General features: G+C 44.6%; 1 protein-coding gene across 1 annotated transcript in view; it reads right to left on the bottom strand.

Moving 5' to 3' along the window:
- CCDC33 (coiled-coil domain containing 33) overlaps positions 1–26,507 on the bottom strand; it is a gene marked incomplete at its 5' end in the record, with an annotated part of 191,281 nt that overhangs the window by 53,765 nt on the left and 111,009 nt on the right. Inside the window, 2 exons of the mRNA XM_082254937.1 lie at positions 4,375–4,423; positions 13,315–13,469. Of these exons, the coding sequence (XP_082111063.1) occupies positions 4,375–4,423; positions 13,315–13,469 (204 nt within the window). The remainder of the gene's footprint in view (positions 1–4,374; positions 4,424–13,314; positions 13,470–26,507) is intronic.

The following is a 26,507-nucleotide window of genomic DNA, read 5'->3' as shown; positions in this document are numbered from 1 at the left end:
AATAACGGAATATTTCAGAGTTGGGCAAGTGAAAGGTTTCACATAGATCCGGGAATGGTAATAGGCCTGAGGGAGAGGCCATGTTATACAAGTGAGTTAGACCGGTGGTGGTCCAATTGCGGAAAGATCTTGGGGAAGCCCAGGCAGGATAGAATAATGGATTTTGTAAGAAGGAAAGAAGGGGGTTGTGTGCAGTCTGAAGTCCATATGTGGTTTCACATGATCCCATATTGAAAGGGTGTGTTTAGTAATTGGGTTCAGAGCAGGTGGATGAGATTTAGGATCCAACCAGAGGAGGTTTAATACTGAATAGGGATCAAGTTCGGTAGATTTAATAGCTATCCAAAGTGGAATTTCTTTAGTGGCATAATATTTTGTAACGGGGGCAATCTGGGCAGCCCTGTAATACAAAAAAAAAAGTTAGGAAAACCTAGTCCGCCGCGCACATTGGGTGCAATCCCATGTAAATGAGAAAGCTCTGCGCTCCAAGACGTGGAAAACGTGGGCCTGTACCGAGATCAGGAGAACTCTAAACAAATAAAGGAGTTTGGGAAGAATTTACATTTTGATAGCGCTAATCTTTCCAATCCAAGAAAGTGGGAGAGAGGCCCAGAACTTCAAAAGGTCAGTTATTTTCTTCAACAAAGGGGTGTAATCGGATGAAAATAAGGTAGAAGTGTTACCTGTGAGTTTAATGCCAAGATACGAAAGGTGGTGTGGGGACCATGAAAAGGGTAAAGCTGATTGAGCAGGACTAAGCTCACTGCCAGATAATGAGATGTTCAAAGCTGAAGAATTGTGAAAATGTACCTGTAGGCCTGAAATGTGGGCAAACTCATTAAGAGTTTTAATAAGATTGGGTGCAGAAATGTGTGGGGAGGAGAGAAATGCAAGCACATTGTCAGCAAATAGACATAACTTGTGGTGGGGACCCCCCCCCCCCAGCTCAATACCTTTGATGGAGGTATTTATTCTAATATGTTGGGCCAACAGTTCAATGAGTAGGGCAAAAAGTAGAGGCGATAAAGGACAACGTTGATATGTTCCCCATTGTACAAGAAAAGTATCCGATTTAAAGCATGCATATTTAATGTAGGCTCTAGGTTTATTGTATAAGGCAGCCACCCAGGTCAAGAAATGGGGTCCAAAGCCCCACTTACAAAGGGTGGTACAATTCATGTAGGACCAAGAGATAGTATCAAATGCTTTTTTGAAATCCAATGATAGAAAACATATAAGGATACGCCGTTTTTTAACAATGTGAGACAATTAGATAGCACGCCGAATATTGTCACCTGTTTGGCGCCTGGGTATAAAGCCCGTTTGATCATGATGAATGATCTCACCAATAAAGTTATTTAGTCTCTGAGCAAAGATTTTAGCCAGGATTTTAATATCCAAATTCAATAAGGAGATAGGTCGATAATTATACCAGATGGAATTGTCTACATGAGGTTTAGGAATCATACAGATAGTAGCTGTGAGGGAGTCCCTACCTAGAGAAGTACCATGAAGAAGAGAGTTAAAAGCATTGGATAGAAGAGGGGCTAAAACAAATGAAAAAGTTTGGTAGTAGAGTGCAGAGAACCCATCAGGGCCTGGTCTCTTATTAAGTTGGCTTGGAACAGCCAACTTACTAATATTGTATTTAAACTTATTATTCTTCTTCTTCTTCTTCTTCTTATTTTTCTGGCCGCAAAATTTTTGGACACTAACTCCTCCTAGACCGTTCAAGCTACATACTCCAAACTCGGCACAGACCTTCATACTGTTCTGACTCGGTGTGCTCTATCTTTTCAGACTGGTTTGAGTTACGGTTTTCCTAAAAATTAAAATTAAAAACCCAAAAAATGCCCATAGACTTTCATTGACAGGATGTTCAGATGACCCAAGCTCCAAATCCCATTAGACTCAATCAAGCTTTGATGCTAATCAATGTAAACTCATTCAAACTCATCTAATCTATCTATCTATCTATCTATCTATCTATCTATCTATCTATCTATCTATCTATCTATCTATCTATCTATCTATCTATCTATCTATCTATCTATCTATCTATCTATCTATCTATCTATCTATCTATCTATCTATCTATCTGTCTATCTATCTGTCTATCTATCTGTCTATCTATCTATCTATCTATCTATCTATCTATCTATCTATCTATCTATCTATCTATCTATCTATCGATCGATCTATCTATCTATCTATCTATCTATCTATCTATCTATCTATCTATCTTCAAACCTTTTCTATCTATCGATCGATCTTCAAACCTTTTCTATCGATCGATCAATCTTCAAACCTTTTCTATCGATCGATCTTCAAACCTTTTCGATCGATCGATCTTCAAACCTTTTCGATCGATCGATCTTCAAACCTTTTCGATCGATCTTCAAACCTTTTCGATCGATCGCTCAAACTTCAAACCTTTTCGATCGATCGATCTTCAAACCTTTTCTTTCTATCGATCGATCTTCAAACCTTTTCTTTCTATCGATCGATCTTCAAACCTTTTCTATCTATCGATCGATCTTCAAACCTTTTCTATCTATCGATCGATCGATCTAAACTTTTCAAACTTTCTGGTCAGGCTTTCTCAAGCCAACTTAAAGTTTGTCTCAAACTTTTTTTTCTAGTTACATTTTAAAGTTTTAATGACCTTCAGAATTTCACCCTGCGTAATGGGAGCCTCCATCAGTGCCATTTGAGTAGCAGAAAGAAAGGGAAGGTTTCGATTAGAAAAAAAAGAGGTGGCTGCATTAGGGTCTAATTCACCTAAAGCCATGTCTGGCTAGCCTAAGGCTCCTTTTACACATAGCAGTGTCTCCTCCGATCAGCAGGGGATCTGAGGGCTGGTTCTGCTGCACTGTGTGGTGTGATCTGACTGAGCTCAGTGCAGTAATATTGTGCTGAGCTCGGTAAATTGCACTGTTCCCCTTTTTTTTTTTCAAACTAACTTTGTTGAGATGTCACAAAAACATCTCATAAAGTTCAATCGCTGGCCGTGCTGTATGAGGCAGTGGATTGCCTTACACTTTGCTGCGCTTTAAATAAAAGTACTGCATGCAGTATATTTTTTCAGCTCGTAGTAGCCACACACCACCGCAGCACAGCGGTGTGAACCGGGCACATAAGAGGCAAGGCATTTGGCCTCGTCCATTTGGTGGGACTGCACTGAAATAGCCACCCAACGCAGTTCCAACGTATCTGGTGGGAACCAGCCCTAATAGCAGATCCCCTGCTGATTGGAGCCGAATGGGATAGATGTCACACCCATGCCTGTTCAGTTTCTGCCTGGCAGAAACAGGCAGACCCCTGTCAGCTCGAAGGGCATCCAGGTGTAAATGGACTCTGCTATCCATTTGCATCAGGTTACCTTTGATCTGGTCTGCACAAAATGGAAAAGGACACAGTCTGATTCTATTTGATTGGATACACGGGGGGGGTAGGGAGTGTAAACAGAAACAAGAACATTTACATCTGCCTGTCCACAGGGCTCCATGGGCCTTCTGATCACATCCACCTAAAAAAGACTTGATCGGAATGCCCATGTGAGGGGTCTAAGGGTTGCCACTTGCAGCCTTGGAAAGCCACAGCCTTCGTCAAAACACCATATGAGATCCATTGGAATGTTCTTAATTTTGGTACAGTAAGCCTGGCATGTATGCAGGAGCTACAACTTCTATGCATGTTGCAAAAGCCTTGTCAGAAAGATTGAGTTTGCAATTTGGGCAGTGCCAGTCCTCCTAACCACTGTTTAATCATCATCATAAGAAGGTGGGAACAGGTGGCAGACATGCAAGATCAAGGTATTTGCTACATTATCTATCTATATACAAGGACGGTCAGCCAACATTGTTTTTTGAAAATTCTCAAAAGTTTATGGGAATCTGTTCGGAGCAAAAGATCAGAACTTTGGATTGACAAGTGGATTGTCCAACATAACAATTGTCTTGCATAAACATTTGTTTTTACTTTTGTTTTTTACAGTCCATTCCGGTCAGTAAATGTCACACCTTGTATATTTACACACGTTCACACACATACACATAAACAAATGCACACATGAAATCCCACATAGCAAACCTTATGCAGCTAGAAGAGGGTGCATGGTTAACATGCATTGCGTGCTTAATATTTGTTTTCAGCTATTAACTTTTCATATAAACCTCACACATTTCACTAGAAGAAAGGTCAGCTAAACCCTCAGGCTGGTAAGGAATAACCGTTTACTACCTCAGACTAATGCTCTATGCTGTGCCTTGTGCTGTAAATATGGAATTAAAAAAATGAAAAGAGATACATAAACACATATACACACGATGATATATGCACACATGCACATCACACATAGTGTATAGCACACACCTGCTCCTGATGCTCCATCACAGGGTCAGCTGGCAGTTCCACATTATTACTAGAAAGCAGAAGAGGTGAGAGTAACGTTAGATCTATTATTCTGGAAATGTCTTTGTAGAGCACTCAATTTCATGGGCAAAATTGGATTTTTGACTTACCGTAAAATCCTTTCCTTTAAGCTCATTGACAGATGCAGACTTCTTGATTAATATCAGTAGGGTTATGCTGCCCCCTACAGGAGTAGGACACTAGGCAGAAAAAAAGTTCTGGCCACACCTATGGGCAGTCCCAGGGGGTATATCCTCTCTCTCCCTGCTATAGGATGTCAGTTATGTAACAAAGCAGTGTCAGAGAATTCAACCCAACCCAACTCAAAAATAGAGGGGCGAGTCCTGCGTCTGTCAATGAGCTTAAGAGAAAAGTATTTTACGGTAAGTCAAAAATCCAATTTTCTCTGTCGCTCATTGACAGACGCAGACTTCTTGATTAATATCAGTAGGGACGTCCCAAAGCAGTGCCACAAATGAGGGGTGGGATAACAGAAATAAAAATCCAATCCAGAAGGCCCAACCGGAGCCAACCAGAAGCATCAAGGACTCATCGAACAAAAGGATGAGACCTAACTGAAAAACCCAAAAAAACCCTCGAGGTAGACCAACGGTACCCTCAAACAGCGGCCTGCAGAACCTTGCGGCCAAAAGAGGCATCCGCCGATGCCAGCAGATCAACTTTATAAAATTTTGTAAAGGTATGAACTGACGACCAGGTAGCCGCCTTGCAAACCTGAAGCACAGACGCCTGATGGCGGAAGGCCCAGGAAGCACTAAGAGCCCGAGTAGAGTGTGCCTTAACAGGGAACGGAGAAACCCGACCCTTAATAGAATAAGCCTGTACCACCGTCTGTCTGATCCATCTGGAGATAGTCGCGGCAGACGCAGGCAACCCCTTTCTCGGGCCATCCGTGATCACAAAAAGTGAATCGGCCTTACGAAAAGAGTCAGTAGTAGCCAAGTACACCCTGATCGCCCGAACCACATCCAAGGAGTGTAACGCAAACTCCCGAGGATGACTGGGCTTAGGACACAGGGAAGGCAATACAACATCCTCATTCAAATGAAACTCTGAAACCACCTTAGGAAGGAAGGATGGATTCAGACGAAGAACCACCTTATCCCTATGAACCACCAGATATGGGGAATGACAGGACAATGCGGCCAGTTCCGACACCCTGCGTGCAGAAGTGATAGCCACCAAAAAGGCCACCTTCTGGGATAAGGTAAGTAAGGGAATCTCCCTAATATTTTCAAAGGGAGGTTTCTGGAGAACCGACAACACCAAATTAAGATCCCAGGGTGGCAAGGGCGCGCGCACCTGAGGAGCCAGGTGCCGCACCCCCTGGATGAAATTCCGCACCAAGGACTGAGTAGCCAGTGGTCTCTGGAAGAAGATTGCCAATGCTGAGACCTGACCCTTGATAGTGCTCAAGGCCAGTTTCTGCTCAACCCCCCGTTGCAGAAAGGCCAATATCCGAGCCACCGAGTAAGAACGTGGAGGAAACCCAAGGGATTCACACCACGCGATGTAAGACTTCCATGTGCGATGATAGACCTTTCTGGAAGTCGCTTTCCTCGCTTTAATCAGAGTAGGAATAACTGAAGCCGACAAACCCCTGTCCTTCAGCACCTGGGTCTCAACAGCCAAGCCGTTAAAGCCAGCGATCGTAAAGCAGGATGGAAGATCGGTCCCTGAGACAGCAGATCCTCCCTGAGAGGAAGTCGCCAAGGAGCATCCGCGACCAGCCTGACCAAGTCGGCGAGGCCAAGTCCGGAGCCACAAGGATGACTGGAATTCCCTCCACCTCTATCCTGCGAAGAAGTTTCGGCAGCAACTTGAGAGGAGGGAAGGCATACAGTAGCTGAAACAGCCCCCACGGAGCGACCAGCGCGTCTGCGGCGTCCGCCAGAGGATCGCGGGAGCGGGCTACAAACCTCCGCACCTTCCTGTTGAACCGAGATGCCAACAGATCCACATCCGGGGTGCCCCAACGAAGGCAGAACTGGTGAAATACCTCTGGGTGAAGGGACCATTCCCCTTGATCCAGAATCTGACGGCTGAGAAAGTCTGCCTGCCAATTTTCCACCCCCGGAATGAAAACCGCGGAGAGAGCTGGAACAAATCTTTCCGCCCAACGAAGGATGTCGGCCACTTCTATGGCCGCCAGAACACTCTTGGTGCCCCCCTGGTGATTGACGTAAGCCACGGCCGTGGCATTGTCCGACTGGATCCGAACAGGGCCGCCCCGGAGCTGCTCGGTCCAGTGAACTAGACAAAGTCTGATCGCTCTCAGTTACAATACATTTATCGGTAACCTGGATTCTTCCAGGGACCAGAGCCCTTGAGCAGATAGCCTGCGGAGAACCCCACCCCACCCGGATAGACTGGCATCCTTGGTGACAATCGTCCAATAGATCGGGAGAAATGACTTCCCCTGACTGAGCATCGGAGACCGAAGCCACCAAACCAGGGACTCCCTGGTCCGCTCGCTCAGCCGGATCCGATTGTCCAGGGAATCGGGATTCCGGTTCCATTTGAGAAGAATCTCCTTTTGGAGAATTCGGGTATGAAACTGAGCAAACGGTACTGCCTCGAAGGAAGCCACCATCAGTCCCAGAACCCTCATGCAAGTCTGAAGGGAAGGCCAGTTGATGGACAATAACAATTGAGTCGTCGACTGAATCTTCTGGAGTTTCTCCGCAGGGAGAAACACTTTTGCCAAGGATGTGTCTAAAGTTAAGCCCAGATAGTCCAGCCTCTTGGTGGGGACCAGGCATGACTTCTGCAGGTTCACCAGCCACCCAAACTCTTCCAAAGAGATCCTGGTGATCTCCAAGTTCAGCAACAGAGCCTGCGGAGACTCCGCACGGAGAAGAAGGTCGTCCAGGTAGCCTAGAACCGATATGCCCCGCTGTCGCAACAGCGCCAAAACCGGGGCCAAAACTTTTGTGAAGACCCGGGGAGCAGAGGCGAGACCAAAGGGTAATGCCACAAACTGATAATGGTTCTCTCCCACAGCAAAGCGAAGGAAGCGCTGGTGTAAATGGGAATGTGAAGATAGGCATCCTTGATGTCTATGGACGCCAAAAAATCCCCCTGATGCAGGGAGGCCACCACTGTGCGAATGGACTCCATTTTGAATTTTTGCACCCGGACAAAACAATTGAGCGCCCTCAAGTCCAGAATTGGACGCACCTTGCCCTCTTTCCTGGGTATTGTGAACAGGTTTGAGTAGAGCCCCTGAAAACGTTCTCCCCAAGGAACCGGAACCACCACTCCTTGTTGCATCAAGTCCGTCACTGCCCCCAGCAGAGCCTTTAAGCGATTCGGGGATAGTCGCATCTTGGAAGGGAAGAACCGCACCGGTGGAAGTGTTAGAAACTCGATCTTGTATCCCGACCGTATGACCTCGCAAACCCATTTGTCTTGAATTCTGGAAAGCCACGGGTCCGGGAACCGGCGAAGACGCCCCCCCACCCTTGATCTGGGTGGGGGCGCACCTTCAGGCTGTAGTGGTCTTATTTTCAGGTCTGGAAGGGCCGGACCTCTGTTTACCCGACCAGCACCCTTTGAAACCCCCTGGGGGGGCTTTGGAGGACTTTGCCTTATCACCCGCCCCAGAGGAACGAAAAAACTTTTTATGAGCGGAAAAGGAAGGTCCCCGTCTGCGACGAGGTCCCTTACCCTTAGTAGCCTGTGGTAGAAAGGTGCTCTGACCTCCAGTGAGACCCTTGATAATCTCATCCAAGGTAGCACCGAACAGGCGATCCCCTTGAAAAGGGAGATCAGCCAAAGCTCTTTTGGAAGCTTGATTCGCCGACCAGCACTTTAACCATAACGTGCGCCGGAGGACCACCGCCGATCTCGATACACGCCCCAACAATGGAGCGGTGTCCAGGGCGGCGTCACAGACAAACTGTAGCCCTTGTACCATCTGCTCCAGCAAGTCCGCTACTGCAGGGGGGAGACTTCTCCCCTCCAGGTCACGGCGTAACAACTTGGTCCATTCTGTCAATGTTTGTGAAACCAGAGCAATGGTAAACACTGGCCTAAAGGCCGACCCTGCCAGGGAGAATATGGAGCGGGATATAGATTCCGCCTTACGATCCACCGGATCCCGAAAGGACGGAGAGTCCTCCAACGGGATAACAGTAGCTTTATTTAGTCTGGAAATCGGCGAATCCACCGACAGTGGTACCGTCCATTTTTTAAGGAGGGATTCTTCAAACGGGTAGCGCCTAGCAATCCGTTTGGAAATACCAGGGGTTCGTTTTGGACGGACCCACTCCTCTTTAATTATATCATCAAAACATTTGGGCAAAGGAAACACCTTCGCCATTTTGGAAGGCTTGCGGGTACCAAAAGCAATTTCAGTATAAACTGCATCCTCCGGTGTAACCTCAAGTCTTAAGGTCTCCCGGACAGACACAATCAGTGCATCCACCAGCGCTTCGTCTTGCGCTATGGCGGAGGCAGAAACGTCATCCTCACTATCCGAGGAGACGGGACCCGACACAACAGCCCCAGAGGAGGGACCTGCAGCAGCAGCGACAGGCTCAGAATCCGTATCTGATGTGTCAGACGAGATAGGGGTAGGCGGGGGTCGCTTTTTAGCCCCCCGTCCCTGACAGGCCACCTCCATCCGGGATACAAAAGACTCCAAAACCGCTGAAAGTGCATTGATAGCAAGGGGAGAATTGGAGGGTCCCGTGGTCACCTCGAGGGGATCAGGTGGGGACACATGTGTAGCAGGGTCCATGGCAAAGCCAGGAAAACCTGTCAGCAAACAAATGACAAAATTGAAAAAAGAAAAACTTTTTTTTTTTTTTAAGTAATCCCCCAGCGCAACAGCGCTCCTCAGTGACCATGTGCTTTGGAACCCCCACAGAGAGAGAAGAGAGACCCCCAAAGGCTCACCACCTGATGCACCGAAGTTCCTACAGGACTGCTGTCAGCGCTGTCTTTACAGGACAGGAAGTCTTGTGGATCGATTTACCCGAGTAAAGGGAGGGGCTCCGCCCCTTTACATACCTTCCGGCACTCCCACTGCTGCTCAGCACTCAAGCCAGCGAAGCTGGGTGTATCAAAATGGCCGCCGCCATACAGGAGACATTAGGCTATGCCAAAATGGCGGCCCCGCGCGGCCCGCGGAAGGATGGCGCCTCCGTGCGGCTTCAGAGCTAACAGAGGACTCCCGTGCGATAGGTAGGTGCCTGATAATATCACCCCTCTGCACGATTGTTTAAATAGTAACGCCAGCGGCGCCATGCCTCCATCCTTGACAGGCATCAGTCATGGATTCCTCAGTCCTTTTTACAATGCAGTCTTTCCTTGCAGCGACAGACTCATACAGATTGTCAGCTCCCAAACCAAGCCTCCTGGAGTGGTATACCTTACTCACCATTTCATACTAGCGAGGGGGAGATAGGTGGAGTGTGTCACCGGATAGAGGGGAACCCGGGATCATGAGGGTCCGACCATCCCACAGAGGGGCCCGCGTCTACTCCAAAACCCGACAGGGGGAGAGGGGGAACATTCTACTCACCATACCGGAACAGGCGGGCACCAACTCCTGACAGAACCCCTCTCCACCGAGTTGGGGGGGCTGTCGCCAATACGGACGCCCAGTGGTGGGATTCAGTCGGTTCTCACCGGTTCCACCGAACCTGTTACTAACATTTTACAAGTTCGTGGAACCGGTGGAAGCCGAGAGCAGCGGCAGAGACGACTCTTTAAATAGGCAGTTGCTGATTAAAGAGCCGTCTCTGGGGGTGGACAGCAAAGCTTCCTGCTCACCTCCGCGCTGGCTGCTCCTTGTCTTGAGTCCCCCCCCCCCCTTCCTGCTCCACTAAGCAGCACAGTCTCCTCTCCTCCCCAGCCAGAGTCCCGACCTCGCTCCCCCTCTCCCTCCTCCCAGGTTGGCTCCCGCGCAAGTGAATGAACTGAAGCACACAGCCAGGTGCACTAAGAGAGCCGGAGGACACAGCAAGGATGTCTGCAAGGCCAGCCCCCCTCCTCCCCCCTGTCATACACAGGTCACCCTCGGAGCTGATTGCCCATCCATGCTGCTGCTGGAAGAAGCCCAGGTCGGTGACTGTGGATGAGTGTCCTGCAGCTTGGTAAAGGTGAATGAGATGACCCCATCCCCCACACACCATCCTATACCCCACGCTATCTCCCCTGGGGACAGGGACCCCTTCTAACCTGGGAAAAGGGACCCCTTCTCCCCTGGAGACAAGGACCCCTTCTCCCCTGGAGACAGGGACCCCTTCTCCCTTGGAGACAGGGACCCCTTCTCCCCTTGGAGTCAGGGACCCCTTCTCCCCTTGGAGTCAGGGGCCCCTTCTCCCCTTGGAGTCAGGGACCCCTTCTCCCCTTGGAGTCAGGGACCCCTTCTCCCCTGGAGTCAAGGACCCCTTCTCCCCTGGAGTCAAGGACCCCTTCTCCCTTGGAGTCAGGGACCCCTTCTCCCCTGGAGACAGGTACCCCTTCTCCCTTGGAGACAGGGACCCCTTCTCCCCTGGAGACAAGGACCCCTTCTCCCCTGGAGACAGGGACCCCTTCTCCCTTGGAGACAGGGACCCCTTCTCCCCTGGAGTCAGGGACCCCTTCTCCCCTTGGAGTCAGGGACCCCTTCTCCCCTTGGAGTCAGGGGCCCCTTCTCCCCTTGGAGTCAGGGACCCCTTCTCCCCTTGGAGTCAGGGACCCCTTCTCCCCTGGAGTCAAGGACCCCTTCTCCCTTGGAGTCAGGGACCCCTTCTCCCCTTGGAGTCAGGGACCCCTTCTCCCTTGGAGTCAGGGACCCCTCCTCCCCTGGAGTCAGGGACCCCTTCTCCCTTGGAGTCAGGGACCTCTTCTCCCCTGGAGTCAGGGACCCCTTCTCCCCTGGAGTCAGGGACCCCTTCTCCCTTGGAGTCAGGGACCCCTTCTCCCCTGGAGACAGGGACCCCTTCTCCCTTGGAGACAGGGACCCCTTCTCCCCTGGAGACAGGGGCCTGGACAGGGACCCCTTCTCACCTTAAGGCTTCTCCGTGGCCATCTCCCACCAGGAGCTCCTTCCCTACAGGGGGTTCTGGGGGACCTACTGCTGCCCGACGGGGATGATGAGACCCCTGAGGTGAAACTCACACAAATCAATTTTTTTATCATTTTAGGCCAATTTGTTATCTGCTAAATCTTTTTGGTTAAAAAAAATCGCAATAAGCGTATTTTGATTGGTTTGCCCAAAATTATCACGTCTACTAACTACGGGAAGGATTTATGTCTTTTTTTTTTTACTAGTAATGGCGGCGATCTGCGATTTTTAGCGGGACTGCGACATTTTCGGCGGACAGATCGGACACCTTTACTGAAAGTCGGAACTGGTTACTAAAATTTTTGAATCCCACCACTGCGGACGCCGCGACTCAGATTCCGACTGGTCGTAGGCGACCTGGCAAGACGTTTAACTCGTGGGGCCAGTCCCTGTCCAGTGGGACTATGTCGCGGCCGACCCAGCGCGGAGCTAGGGCCTGCACGCGCTCGTAGGCCGGCTGGGGTGACCACTGGATCTCAACATCCAGCCCGTCGCCCAGATCCAGCATAATTGCTTGAAGATTTCACAGGAACAACTGGAGAAAAAAGCTAACTAAAAAAAAAAGATTTATCTAAAAAAGCTTGCCAGGACCAGAGATCCCAGCAAGGAACTTAGGTCCTTACTCCTGACTAGGCAGAAAAAAACTGACATCCTATAGCAGGGAGAGAGAGGATATACCCCCTGGGACTGCCCATAGGTGTGGCCAGAACTTTTTTTCTGCCTAGTGTCCTACTCCTGTAGGGGGCAGTATAACCCTACTGATATTAATCAAGAAGTCTGCGTCTGTCAATGAGCGACAGAGAAATATTTACTTCTATATTCACATAAGAACTGGACCTCTTCAAAAATTCAATCAGGGAGGATGGACATTTTGTTTATTCTCGTCATTCTTTATTGTGAGTTTTATATGGTTCTCTTAACAGTTTATGTACAGTATATATACTTCATGCTGCCCTAGATACAAAACTTGTATCAAAAACCTGCTGTCTGCCATATATTTCCAGCTACCTAATAAATATACAGAACAGCACAAGCTAAAGGAGAGATGGTTTCATGTTTCTTAACTATAGTGAAACTTCTAACTTGTGCAGCATCTCCTCCGCACACTCCCTGCTATATTTCCTTGGCCACAAACGTCCAGAGATGGTCAGAAGGAGGCAAAATAAGTAAAAGGAATATCGCAATTAATATATTTCAGGCTTAGTGCTGAGTCCCTACCATACTGCCTAGGCGCTGCCCCAGGATTACCATTCTGGTAAATACAGTCCCGTCTACATAGCTGTCCATATGCTAATAGATGCTAATAGATATTCAAACAAATGTTTGTATGATAATTTGTATGAAAATCCTCAGTACATTCAATGATTTGATGAAAATCATTTAAAATGACTTCAAAACCTCATTTGCTTTTAACATTCGAATTTGGAATGAATGGACTTTCCAAAATAAAAACTGCATGTACTATTAAAATGTGTCTGTTCAAATCAAATTCTCATCCTGCTTCTTTGAATTTTCTTGTCACTGTGTTTGAAAACAAGCATTGATTTGACCCCACTAACAATTATAAAATCAACTGAATATTCTTAAAATTAAAAATTTCTAACTAAATTCTACTATTTCTGTGCCCCTGCCATACTGCCTAAGGCACGGCCCCAGGAGCGCTATTATGGAAAACACAGTTCTGACACTATGTGAATTTTGATTAACAAAAGACATTCCTAGACACATTTTCTGTCTCTAAACATACTCTGAAACTATAATGCTAAAAGGAATGTTTTTCCTATGTCATATATTGAGTAAAGTTATGAAGCTGATCCTACCTCAGGTGTTGTTGAGGAAGGCTTGTGTTGGAAAGTTCTGGAAGCCCCGCAGCGTCTGCAGGCTTCTGTTCTCTTGGTGTCTGCTGAATCCATGGGTCTGGAAGAATATCCGCCAGTGCATTGTAGGAAGGAAAAGAAGGTCCATCTTTTTGTAACTAAAAAGAAAAGGAAAAAAAATATGAGCATTCAAACACCAAGTCATATAGAACAAAACATTGATAACAATATTACTTACAGAGGAGGAATATGGTCTATAAAAACTGTCCATCCATGAGAGTTAGCAGATCCTCTACACGTAATGAGCCTATCCCAAGCAATATCAGTAACAAATAGCCAAATAGTAAGAAATAATATTGCTCACAGGTCTAAATAGTAAGAATTAGCCTTGTTCACAGATCTAAAAGGCTTTGTTTACAGGTGTATCCATTACCTGTTGAAAATCTTTACTCTCAACCCAGATATGAATGTATTTTGAGACTAGAACCCCCTTCTTCTAAGGTCCAAGCTAGCACACTGCTGCTCTATATGTGTATATCTAGATTAGGTCACCTTGTAGGTAGTTTAGCCTTTCTGTTATTATGAGTTAAAGTGTGTGCTATGCTGTGCGTATGATAGAAGATGTTTCCCCTAGACTATACAGTGTACCTGTCATAGACTAATGGATAACAGCACCCAACCCTGCACAGTATCCTAGAGAGATAAGGGTTGCACAGTTACCTTCCCATCCAAACACACACCCTCCGCCTTACACCAAATAGCAACCACAGCTTAACTTCAGCCATCCAACTCACCTTTTGTAAAGTAGCCAGTGTGGTTAAGATGTGCAGTCAGTATGCTTAAGGGCAGAATTAGGAGGACAGGCAAACATACACACCTTCTGTTCCGTTCTTTATTTACTTTTACTACCTTTTATCTGGAGTTCTTGGCTGTTTACTTCATACCTTGTCAGGCTTACCTGATCCACCGCCCCCTGCCTTAGGCTATGTATCTAGTTTCTGCTGTTAAAAGATCAATCCTTCCTGCTCGCTTTCCTTCCCTTGTAGTCTGGTCCCTAAATTTGTCAACACTAGATCATTTTTTACCCTGTCTTTCTACATATTTTCATATTTTTCTCTATATCTGCTTTCTCCTGTCGTCTAATTCTTTAGAGACATCTCGCTATGAATGCAGGTTGTCACAACATTGAGTTTCCCTAGAAACCGTGACCAAGAGGAAAAGGGCAGGGCCCGGGCCACAAGCCTGTAATAAGCTCACAGCACTGCAATCAAGCCTTGTCAAGCTCAGCCATTTATTTCTATGCATGCTCGTTCCTGTATTCAAAGAAAGAACAGGAGTCTGATTTTATCGAGAAAATTACCAAGCATGTCCATATTTAATAACAATATTTGTACCAAATCAGGCTGCAACATGAGGTGATAGCAAAAGGGCCTTTCAAAAGTGTAGCTGAAATGCCTAAAACAGGTACAAGAATACCAACACATAAACCCCCCCCCCCCCTGATATTTTATAGGTCCATGCCAAAAAAATGTTATCAAATAGCTTTTTTTTTTTCTTATACATGAAATATTTATAAAAAATGATAAATTAAGTTTCAACTCCAGCCAAAACCTTTTTGTAGTTTTAACCAGTTCATGGCAAGAGTCATATTTGTGTTTTTTTTTTTTTTTTTTTGCACAAGTTTAAAAAGTAATTTTAGGCCTGAAGATTAGGTAAAACCCCCAAAATTTTATATAAACAGATACCCTGAAAAATAAAATGGTGGTAGTTCCAATGTTTTATGTCACATAATATTTGTGCATTGATTTATCAAATACACATTTTCACACTTAAGTTTATTTTAGAGCACACAAACACAATATATAACCCAATTAAAATATAAAAGATGATGCTGTAAAATAGATACCCAACATGTAAAGCTCGTAAAACGATGACAAACTTCAGAACCAGTATAGAGTTGGGCCGAGCATGAGTGCGGGCCAAGCATTGGCTGTTCACCCAGTCAACCAACACCCGAATTATCACCACCACACACTGCATTGGAAGCCCTGATTGGCTAATTGGCTGAAGCAATGAAAGATTTTCCCAACCAGGGCACATAGCACTGTGAGAGCCATGATTGGACACTGTTCTGATGACTCTATCCAATCTTGTCTCATTGTTCTTAGTCCCACCCCACACTATAAAAATATTTTTCCCATTGCGGCCATTTGCAGTGTGATATTGGCGTGAAGATAGTACAAGGCTCTGTTTAGTGCTACTAGCAAGTTAATGTGCTATAGTGTACTATTGCGATTCGATTGTGAGTGTTTAGTGTGAATCTAGTGATATTGCAATGTGAGTGTAGTGGGACTGTTCATTTTTACTTTAGTGTAATTTTATTTTGTCAGGGCAGATTTCCTGCAGTATATTTCAGTGCATTATTGCAGGTTTACTGCAGTATATTTCAGTGCGTTTTTGCAGGTTTACTGTAGTATATTGCAGTGTGTTGGTGCCGTTTAACACAGTATTTTTCAGTGCGTTATTGCACGTTTAACGCAGTATATTTCAGTGCAGTATATTTCAGTGTGTTAGTGCACATTTGCTGCAGTTTATTGCAGTGTGCCGGTGCAGTTTTACTGCAGTATTCTGTATTGTGTCAGTGGAGTGTATCTGTGTAGTGAGTACTCAAGATAAAGTGATTGATATATGCTAATTAGATAGATGATAGATGTTAAATAGTTATTTGATGTTAGATTGATTGTTAAAGGCATTGATACATGTCCCCCAGGGCATTACCTGGACCCTCATACCCTTTGTATGCCCAATTATTTGCATATAAGCCTTCAAAATGGACACATTTGGTTTTTCCAGTTCAAGTCCCATAGACTTCAATGGGGTGCGTCATTCGGTTCCGAACGTTTTGCGATGTTTGAACGTTCTGCCACAAACCGAACTGGGGGGCGTTTGGCCCATTTGTATACCAGTACTCCATTAGCTTAATTTCTTCCCACACTGGCCAGGGAAAGAGACAACAGAAAAGAGAAATGACGTTATGCTTCTGGGTTCTTTAGAGCTAGAAGAGATCAGTGAAGAGATGTTCACTGGTCTCCCTTCCCTTCCACCTCCACCCAGAAACACCTGGAAGCCCAGGGTAGTGTGGGGTGGGGCACAGTTCCTGGGATCACAGAAAGCCCACAGTTGGCATGTAGCATTCTTGGTGTATAAACCTTCCCTTCCCCCCTGCTGCCACTGACATATGACCTACAGCGGCAGCAGCAAAATGGGTTAAAGACTTTCCAGGGTGGACATGGTGCCAAGTGGACCCCCACCCCAAATCACCCCCCCCCCCCCTGACAGCATGTGGGAGTTCTTTCCCCATGCGACAGCTGTCAGTTTTGAAGCTCCGCCCATACATCCACCTCATTTATTCACAGATATCTGTAAATGAATAAACTTTAAGTCCCATCTTCCACTGGGCAGACAAGACTAGTTCTCAGTGAAATACACTTGCACTTGTAGTCCACTGGCACCCTCCAGCTCTCTAACTGAAAGTCGGGTACAGACATGGAGCTAGAGGAAAAGAATGCAGGAGCCTGGCATTGCACTTGCAATTCACTGATCTGCAATGCTTTGCAGGCTCATGTGCACATTTTTTTTCTGTAAGTATACAGTATGTGGATGTAATTTTTTTTTTTTTTTGCAAAAGGTGGACTTTAATTACGGTGAGGAAAGGTTGAACAAGAACTTTTGTCAACTTTGTATTGCTGTCTGTGTCCCTATTTGGGAAATTCTCCTTTGTGTTTTTGTTTTGAGTTAGAACAGTAAATTATAGTAATTACTCCCAAAGAGGACACAGGTGGCAATCATTTTGAACCTCTGTCTGGATTATGTCCATGTCTCCATGATGGGGTTTTCACCTCATTTCATGTCCAGCTGATAGGTGTCAGAGCAGAAGGTGAAGGAAATTTCAAGACATACATCATATACAGACAACATTTAAAATTTGATAGAAAGTCTGCCCAACAGGAATAAAGTTATCATTTCCATTCCTTGCCCACAGCATCCAAAACTAAAAATAACTTTTTGAGATTTTGGTTTTGGTGTGGACTTTCGGGGTGCTATACATGTCCAAAAGAACTTCATGTAATCTTTTGGCATGTTTAGTCTACGCCACAGCTTCCTATGTGTGATTTTTATTTAGATTTATGCTGGGTTCACATATATGTAAATTGGAATGCAGGTTTCCCTGCATCCAATTCGCATGACAGGCGAGTGTGACTGGCTCTCAATGGAGCTGGTGTTCCGTGAAAAAACCATACCCGTGAAAATTCCCTACCCTCGTCACTTCCGGTGCACCTACGTCATGGAACAGCTGAGCAGGTTACCATTGCGCATGCTCAGAGGTCCAGAGAGTAGGGAATTCTCACGGGGTAGTGTGTTGTAACATTACACCGCATCAGCTGTTGCCGCGGTAACATTAAAACATGTCGGCTGCAACATGAATCATCTCCGCTCCTACCCCTGTCACTTCCCTGATCTCGGCTACTAAATGTAAAAGCGGAGGCGGGTCTATGAAAATATAAATCACAGAGCCGAGATCTCCGTGATTTATATTTTCATACACCCGCCGCTTTTACATTTAGTAGCCGAGATCAGGGAAGTGACAGGGGTAGGAGCGGAGATGATTTCATCTTGCAGACAACATGTTTTAATGTTACCGCGGCAACAGCTGATGCGGTGTGATGTTACAACACACTACCCCGTGAGAATTCCCTACTCTCCGGACCTCTGAGCATGCGCAATGGTAACCTGCTCAGCTGTTCCATGACGTAGGTGCACCGGAAGTGACGAGGGTAGGGAATTTTCACAGGTATGGTTTTTTCACGGAACACCAGCTCCATTGAGAGCCAGTCACACTCGCCTGTCATGCGAATTGGATGCAGGGAAACCTGCATTCCAATTTACATATATGTGAACCCAGCATAAATCTAAATAAAAATCACGCATAGGAAGCTGTGGCATAGACTAAACATGCCAAAAGATTACATGAAGTTCTTTTGGACAATAGGCGGTGGGTGGTCGGGAAGTGGTTAAGATAAAAAACCTTCTGACTTTACAACACCTTTAACTATGTAACTATGATCAAAATAGAAAAATCACATATTTTGAAAATATTGCTACATCTTTTGTCTATGGATTGCATAGTAAATAAAATAATTTTTGCAAGAAAATTTTGCCCAAAATCATTGTTTTTTGTTATGCTAATTAATACATAATGACAAAGTTATTTGCAAACGAATAGACCCAAAGCTAAAATGTAATAAATACTATAATCCATAAAGGGTAAGTGCGAGAGCTGAAGTGGTTAAAGCGGAGTTTCACCCTAAAAAAATTTTGTTTAGCTAAAAATACCCCCGGGACAGTCAGGGCTAGTGCAATTAAGCAATGATAGCCTCTGAACTGTCCCCTGTTTCACTTACCTGTAAGAAGAAATACTTACCTTGAAAATGTTTTGTCCAGCGCTGCCATCTCAAGTGTGGGCAGCTGAAGCTTGAGCGTCCTCTTCGTTTCCTCTTCGGTGATGTCGGAGTCCCATAATGCCCTGCTCGTCACCGGGGCAGGCGCCATACTGCAGCTGGTTCTGCGCATGCCCAGAAGCCCAGAAGCTGTTCAGCAGGGAATGACGCGCCTGCACTGGAAGTGACGAGGGACACCGGTGCAGACGCATTGGTTCCTGGGATTGATGACGCTCATCTCCCAGGAGTCAATGCAAGGAGGAAATGATGTCAGGGGCCGTGGCCGCAGAGGGAGGAAGTGGAAGGAAGGTACATTTATTTTCATTAAAAACAAGGTAAGTGAAACAAAAAAAAAAATGTAATTATCCAATTCTTTTTCAGGTTTTTTTTAACCACATAACGACCGCCCACCGCAGATATACTGGGGTACGTCACTCGCTCAGCCGCCTGTGGGGGGCGAGCGCGCGCCGCCGGAGGGGCGTCCCGCCCCCGCTTGTTCACTGAGATCCCTGTGCGAGTGATCGGCGGCTCCGATTGTCCCCGATTCTTCCGCAGGAGAGGAAGAAAGGCAGACGGCTGATGTAAACACAGCCGTCTGTCATTCTCCCTGATGTAAGTACAGAGGCTATGCGATCCTGCTATGTAGGATCGTATGTCTCTGTGGTTACATCACAAGCCATGCTCCCCCCACAGCTAGAATCATGCCCCTAGGGATACATTTAGCCCACTGATCACCAATAAAGTTAACCCCTTTCCTGCCAGTGTCAGTTTTACAGTAACAGTGCATATTTATAGCACTGATTACTGTAATAATGTCCCTGGTACTCCCAAAAGTGTCAAAAATGTCAGTCAGGGGTCCGATCTGTCTGCCGCAATGTCGCAGTCCCGCAAAAAAAATCGCAGATCGCGCCATTACTAGTAAAAAACCAACAAAATTACATAAATCTTTCCTGTAGTTAGTAAACGCAATAACTTTTGCGCAAACCAATCAAAATACGCTTATTGTAATTTTTTTTACCAAATATATGTAGCAGAAAACAAATTGGCCTAAAAGGTTAAAAAATTTTGATTTTTAAATTTTTTTTTGAGAATTTCATATAAAAAATGTTGAAAAATATTGTTATTTTTGCTATTTTTTTGTTTATAGTGCAAAAAATAAAAATCGTACAGGTGATCAAATACCACCAAAAGAAAGCTCTGTTTGTGGGGAAAAAAAGGACGTCAATTTTGTTTTGGTATAGCGTTGCACAACCGCGCAACTGTCCGTTAAATTCATGCAGTGCCGAATCACAAAATTGGGCCTGGTCTTTGAGCAGCCAAATCTTCCGGGGCTTAAGTGGTTAAGCTAGCGGACGGTCCAAAGTTCATTTTTAGGGTGGAGCTCTGCTTTGAGGACATGATGCTGGGCATATACAGTATATAATATATCTTAACCACTTCTGGACTGAAAGGATTTGACCCCTTAATGACCAGGCCAATTTTTGTGATTCGGCCCTGCATTATTTTAACGGACTATTGCGCGGTCGTGCGATGCTGTACCCAAATAAAATTGATGTCCTTTTTTTCCTACAAATAGAGCTTTCTTTTGGTGGTATTTGATCACCTGTGTGATTTTTATTTTTTGTGCTATAAACATGAAAAGAGCGACAATTCTGAAAAAAGAACAATATTTTTCACAATCTGCTATATAACATTCCTGCCGACCTGCCGCTGTATATCTGCAGTGGCTGGTCGGTGTGGTTAAATTTGTTTACTATGTGATTTTGGTTTCTCCCTTTGTCTCCCCTTCTGTATAGTACTAGTTAGTACAGTCATACGTACAACTATAAAAAAAAACTGAGATTGTAATAGATATATGACTTTTAAGGTAGATAGTCTCTCAAAGCTACAGTACAAGATGCATATAGATTTTTTTTAAAAATCACCTTTTTAGAAAAACTAACAAAAATGTTCAGGATGAAAATAAATAATCTGTATGCATCTTGTATTGTATCTTTGAGAGAATATCCACCAAAGTTCCATAGCCCTTACAATCCAAGATTTTATTTTGTTATAGATGTACGCATGTAAAACCAGTCTGTGGTGGTTAATACTGAATTCTGCCTCTGATGTGTTTGGTTTGTCCAGTCCTAGCTAGACCTTCCCCATATCTTTATTGTTCCTTCAGTCAGTGTTAGTACTTCACAGAGACAGGGCTTAGGAAAGTCATTGTCTTCTTACACTTAAAAAGACTGGAAAAACATCTTCTGTACTGCAATTAGCTGAAGTCAAAAAGTTGGATTAAAATTCTGTGTCTTACTGAAGAGTTAAGCTGCCCGTGGATGTTGCCAAATCAATGGGTAACTATACTGTCCAGAAAAACTGGGTCTACAGAAGTATGTCAATGCATAAAGTTCCATTTGAAACAGACTACTATACATACATCCCAAGTTAGGAGATCAGTTAGTTTGGAGTTAGGAAATAAACTTTGCCATAAAGCACCTTGTTACCTGGGAGAGGTCATTAGCACCGTTGCAAATTATAGATAGCATTATCAGTTCTAGTAGCTCTATAACAGGTGGTCATAAATTTACGGTGGAAACGCGTTGTTTCGTAGTGCTCTGTAGATATGTTCAACTGATTTGAGCTTTATATAAAATACGGAAACACTGTAGTATCTCTGCCTTGTACAACATAAACTGTGGTAATGCAGACAATAAAGCATAGTGTGTATGTATAGTATTGAGTACAGACACAGCAGTTCCTAAATATTGATAATCTTCACTTGTTATTAAGTGTTACACAAGCAACTTAAAGGGTAACTCCATTTTCGTGGGGAAAAAATAGCAAATAAAAAAAATATTATAGCGTATACAATTTGGACACAAGTCATACAGAATTTGAATATCGTGAAAAAAATGACATTTCTTTTTCAATCTGCAACTCTGTATCTTCTGTAAAATGCAATGCAATATGGCTCCCGGGAGGTGTTCTGTACACAGAATGTGTACAGAACGCTCCCCAGAAAAATAATTTTCTGCTTGTGTGATTGGGTCACTGATTTTCCCAGAAGTCTGCACTAAAATACAAGTCAGATTTCTGGCATCCCCTGCAACAAAAATGTAATTTTTGGTAAGATACTCCCAATAGGAAATCACAGCTAAAGGGATGCAGACCTTGCAATTTTTCACACTAGAGCCCTGCAAGTGCAGCAGCTGGTTGATAAGAAACCACTCCGATTAGATTTACTTACCACATGGACACAGACAAACATACACAGATTGATTCAAAATAACAGAAGGTAGGAATCTGAAACAAAGTTTGTTAAAATCTTTGCAATGTACATAACGTGGAATTACTTTTTAAGGCTTAGTTTACACTTGTGGTTGACCCTTGTTTTACTGCCCCCCTTAACCTGCAAACGCAGATGGATGGGGGTGCACACATGCCACGGCTGTGATACAATGCACCGTGGCCATGATCCTTTGCATCGTGGTGTGGCAAAAATTACCCCTCTGATTGTGTTCAGCAGACAGTACCCCCACAAATGATTTACGTAAATAAAGCTGCGCCACAACTGTGAGCCAAAAGCAGCTTGCAGTTAAGGATGAGTTTTCCTATTCAAAAAGGCCATTAAGTGGTAACAAAAAAAAAGGCATTTGGGAGGTGGCAGTGTCACCTACTGACTGCCTATCAGCTGACCCCTTACCATTGTGTGCCACCATGGATCGCTTTGCACAGACAACACAAGCCCTAAGGCCCCTTTCACACTTATGCTGTGCGTTTCGACTGCACTACGGGTGTAGCACAGTGTACCCCCGGGTTGGCTTATCGATGTAAAAGGGCCTTAGGGTGCCAGGATTTTTTTTAAATTGTGCCCTATTTCAGTGGGTTTGTGTGGATAGTAAAATGCAGCATGCTTTCAGGAGAAATTAAATTTGAGATCAGTTAATGATAAATTTACATATGCATTTGATCTTCTTTTGACCTGCATTTAACATTATTCTAGAATGTGTCAAGCTGCTTTTGCATTCCTATAGACCTGTATAGGGGGGAATTAAATTCTGATAGGATTAAAAGCCCATGAACACAGGCCTGTCAATGGACATACATGATCATACATAGATAGTAATCAAAAAAATTCAACATTTCAAATTTTTTCAAAGAAACTTGCATAGTTTGTACTGATGATGGATTCCACATTCACATGGATAGTATTAAAAACAATGTCTCATGTTTCATTGTCGCTCTTTTTTTGTTTATAGCGCAAAAAATAAAAAAACAATACCAAATACCACCAAAAGAAAGCTCTATTTGTGGGAAAAAAAGGACTCAATTTTATTTGGATACAGCGCTGCATGACCGCGCAATTGTCAGTTAAAGTAACCCAGTGCCGTATCGTAAAAAAATGGCCTGATCATTAAGGGGGTAAAACCTTCTGGTTCCTAAGTAATTAATGTTCCCCTGAATCCTCTTGCAGACACTCTCCTCTTTCTTTCCTCTTTTCTGATCTTTGTCAGGTCAAAAAATCGGTTGACCTCTCTAACATTGTACGATTCTTGGCGAACCCTCTACCCTAGAGATCATACTTTCTTCTCTTACCTGCATAATCGGTATTCAATATTTCATTACACAAACAGATCTGTCCTACCTACATAGCACTATAGAGAACATGGTGAATGGTAACTATAACTTTGATTTTCCCAGACAGAGTCAACTCAAAATTTGGAGAATGGATGCATCTCTCCTTTCGTATCCAATTGATCTGCAATCTATTAGATGAGAGAGTGTCAAATTAAATCGCCAAAACTACACCCCTGACGTTTCTTATATGACACAGTGGGAGGCACAAAAATGTGTCATAAGAGGTCCCCTGCTTTCCATAGCAGCTCAGAAGAAAAAAGAAAGCCAAACTCTAATATTGGAACTTTCCGACAAGATTAGTAGATTGGAAGTCCAACACAAACGTTTGCAGGTGCAGGAATTAGAGGAAACATGCATGCTTTTACTAGAAGAACTTTTTAGAAGGGCGTGCCGCTGTAATATTTTATCTCAGAAACTGTTCTATGAGTGGTGGAATAAACCAGGTAGGCTCTAGTCCTGACCAGGGCAACTCATCAGCGCACGCTTGCTTACACGAGCCACCATATTATAGATGCCTCGGGTGTGATACAGTCTAAAAATTTGGATTTTTCTCATCAGTTTCAAAGTTTCTATAGTAGACTGTATGACCTAAAGTCCAGTGAGCCAGGTCCGGCACTAGCGGGTAACCGTGCTGCTCTGATACGTGAGTTCTTGCGACAATATGGTTCCCTGCCTAATCTGTAGAAGACTCAAAGGCTCTGGAAGCCCCTCTGACGGCAGAAGAATGGAAAGTGACATTGAAGGCTACAAAACCGGGCATGGCTTTCTGGCACATTACTATGAAGTGCTCTCCGACTCACTGGTCTTGGGCTTTCTTAAGGCCTTTAATTCATTGTCCACTATACCCTGCACTTTAGAGAGCCTCCTTGAGGCCTATATCTTGGTTATTCCTAAAGAACGGAAAGAACCTACCAATGTCGCCAACTATCATCTGATTTCTCTCCTTAAGGTGGACATCAAGCTGTTCTCTAAGATCTTGGCGACCCGCTTGTTCTACCATGTTCCAGCATGGGTTGGTTTAGATCAAGTAGGGTTTGTCCCTGGAAGAGAATTCAGAGACAATACTTTTAAAGCCCTGAATCTTCACCACTGGCTTACCTCTAGCCAGCAGGAGGGTTTGTTTCTTGCAATGAATGCAGAGAAGGCATTCAACAGAGTGGCCTGGGACTTTATGGATGCAGTTATAGGAGCTTTAGGGATTAAGACACAGGAGAACCTTCATATTCTCTTTGTATGCCAACCACAGAGCCAAAGTCAATGGCAACCTTTTTCATCCATAATGGGACCAGACAAGGGTGCCCTCTCTCCCCCTTGCTCTACATTCTCACACTTGAGCCCCTTCTCTGCTGTATTCAAGCAAATCCCAACATCAAAGGCATAGGTGTACGCAATCAGGAATACAAGGTCGCAGCTTTTGCAGATGATGTTCTACTCTTCCTTTCCTCCCCGTTGACGTCCCTCCCTAACCTTAAGAAAGTCCTCGACCACTTTAAATTTCTTTCAAATTTAAAAATCAACTACTCCAAGTCTTTTGCATTGAATGTCTCACTCCCAAAAGCGCAAGCCAAGCAATGTCAGACTAACTTCCCCTTTCAATGGAAAACAGATGCCATCACCTATCTAGATATACAACTCCTGGCGGACCTATCAGAACTTTATAGCAGGAACTTTTCATCGGAACTGCAAATCATACATTGGGATCTCCAAGTGTGGGATGCACCCACTATTTCCTGGTTCAGTCGCGCATTCCATCATAAAGATGACGATTCTCCCACACTTACTCTATAAATTACAGACTATACCTATCCACTTGCCGCCATCCTTTTTTGCATTGTACAAATCCATGTGTAGAGCTTTTCTATGGTGTAATAAACCTGCATGGATACGTTGGTTGAAACGTGTAATGCCTAGGACTAGGGGCGGAATAGGACACCCGGACTTGCAGCGATACTATTGGGCAGTTCACCTTGGCCGGGTGACCGACTGGAGGCTTTATGCCCGATGAAAAGAATGGGTGACTCTGGAACATCTGGTCTCGGACTTTGATTTGCGGGGGACCCCTTCACTTCCCCAGGAACGCTTGTTGACAAATCTATTCTCTCACCCGCTTATTGGGGCTACCCTTTACGCCTTTGATACATGTTCCATGCAGTGTATGCGAAATTATGTCCGCTCACTCCAGTGTGAAACAATCCAGACTTTCCTCCAGGTCTTTCTAGGACCTTCCTAGCGGCGGAATGGCCACCATATACAAGAAATGCTGGCTAAACACTTTTTCTGTAGAGGCCCATTTATGCGGCGTACTGAGCTTGCCGAGTTATCTAACACAGACTCATTTCTCTTCTGGCCCTATATCCACCTCCAACATTATCTGCATTGTCCATCTCTTAGGGCAGGTTTCACCAAGGCACCTACAGTAGAGTCACTCTGCTGCTGGTCTTCCACCCAAAATCATGTGATCTCAGCGCTTTATGCAGCTATGTTCGAGGATTCAGCTTCTCTTTTCTGCTCCGATGACACATTTTGGGATAACGCATTCGAAATTGAGATAGATGAGGTCGGCTGGAAGCGCATCTACTTATATATTTACAAGGGATCCCTGAACATCTCTCTATAATAAATAAATTAAAAATGCGGTGGTACAGAACATCGGATCTGATTCATAAATTTGCCCCATCTGTCCCTGAGAGATGTTGGAAATGTGGCAAAGAGACAGCACATCCCTCCATATTTGGTGGAAATGATCAATAATTCAGTCTTTTTGGCGTAAGGTGCATGATACAACATTGGTGGTTTCTTCGCTCCCGTTGGAGTTCTCTCCAGCACAGTACCATCTTAATTTCTCCAAGATATCTAACAAGCGCTACTACAAATCGGTTGCTATGTATCTCATTAACCTCCCTGGCGGTATGATTCTTTTGGATTTTAGGTGCTGAAAGCGGTACCAGTATTTTGCATGTAATTCTTGTGAATGAGCAGCCCAAACCAACTGTATACATTTATTATATATATATTATATATATATATATATATATATATATATATATATATATATATATATATATATATATAGAT

This window comes from Pelophylax lessonae (assembly GCF_965119305.1).
Source record: "Pelophylax lessonae genome assembly, chromosome: 4".
Taxonomy (NCBI): Eukaryota; Metazoa; Chordata; class Amphibia; order Anura; family Ranidae; genus Pelophylax; species Pelophylax lessonae.
Note: the sequence above shows the minus strand (reverse complement) of the source record. Positions and strands in the feature narration are given on the sequence as shown.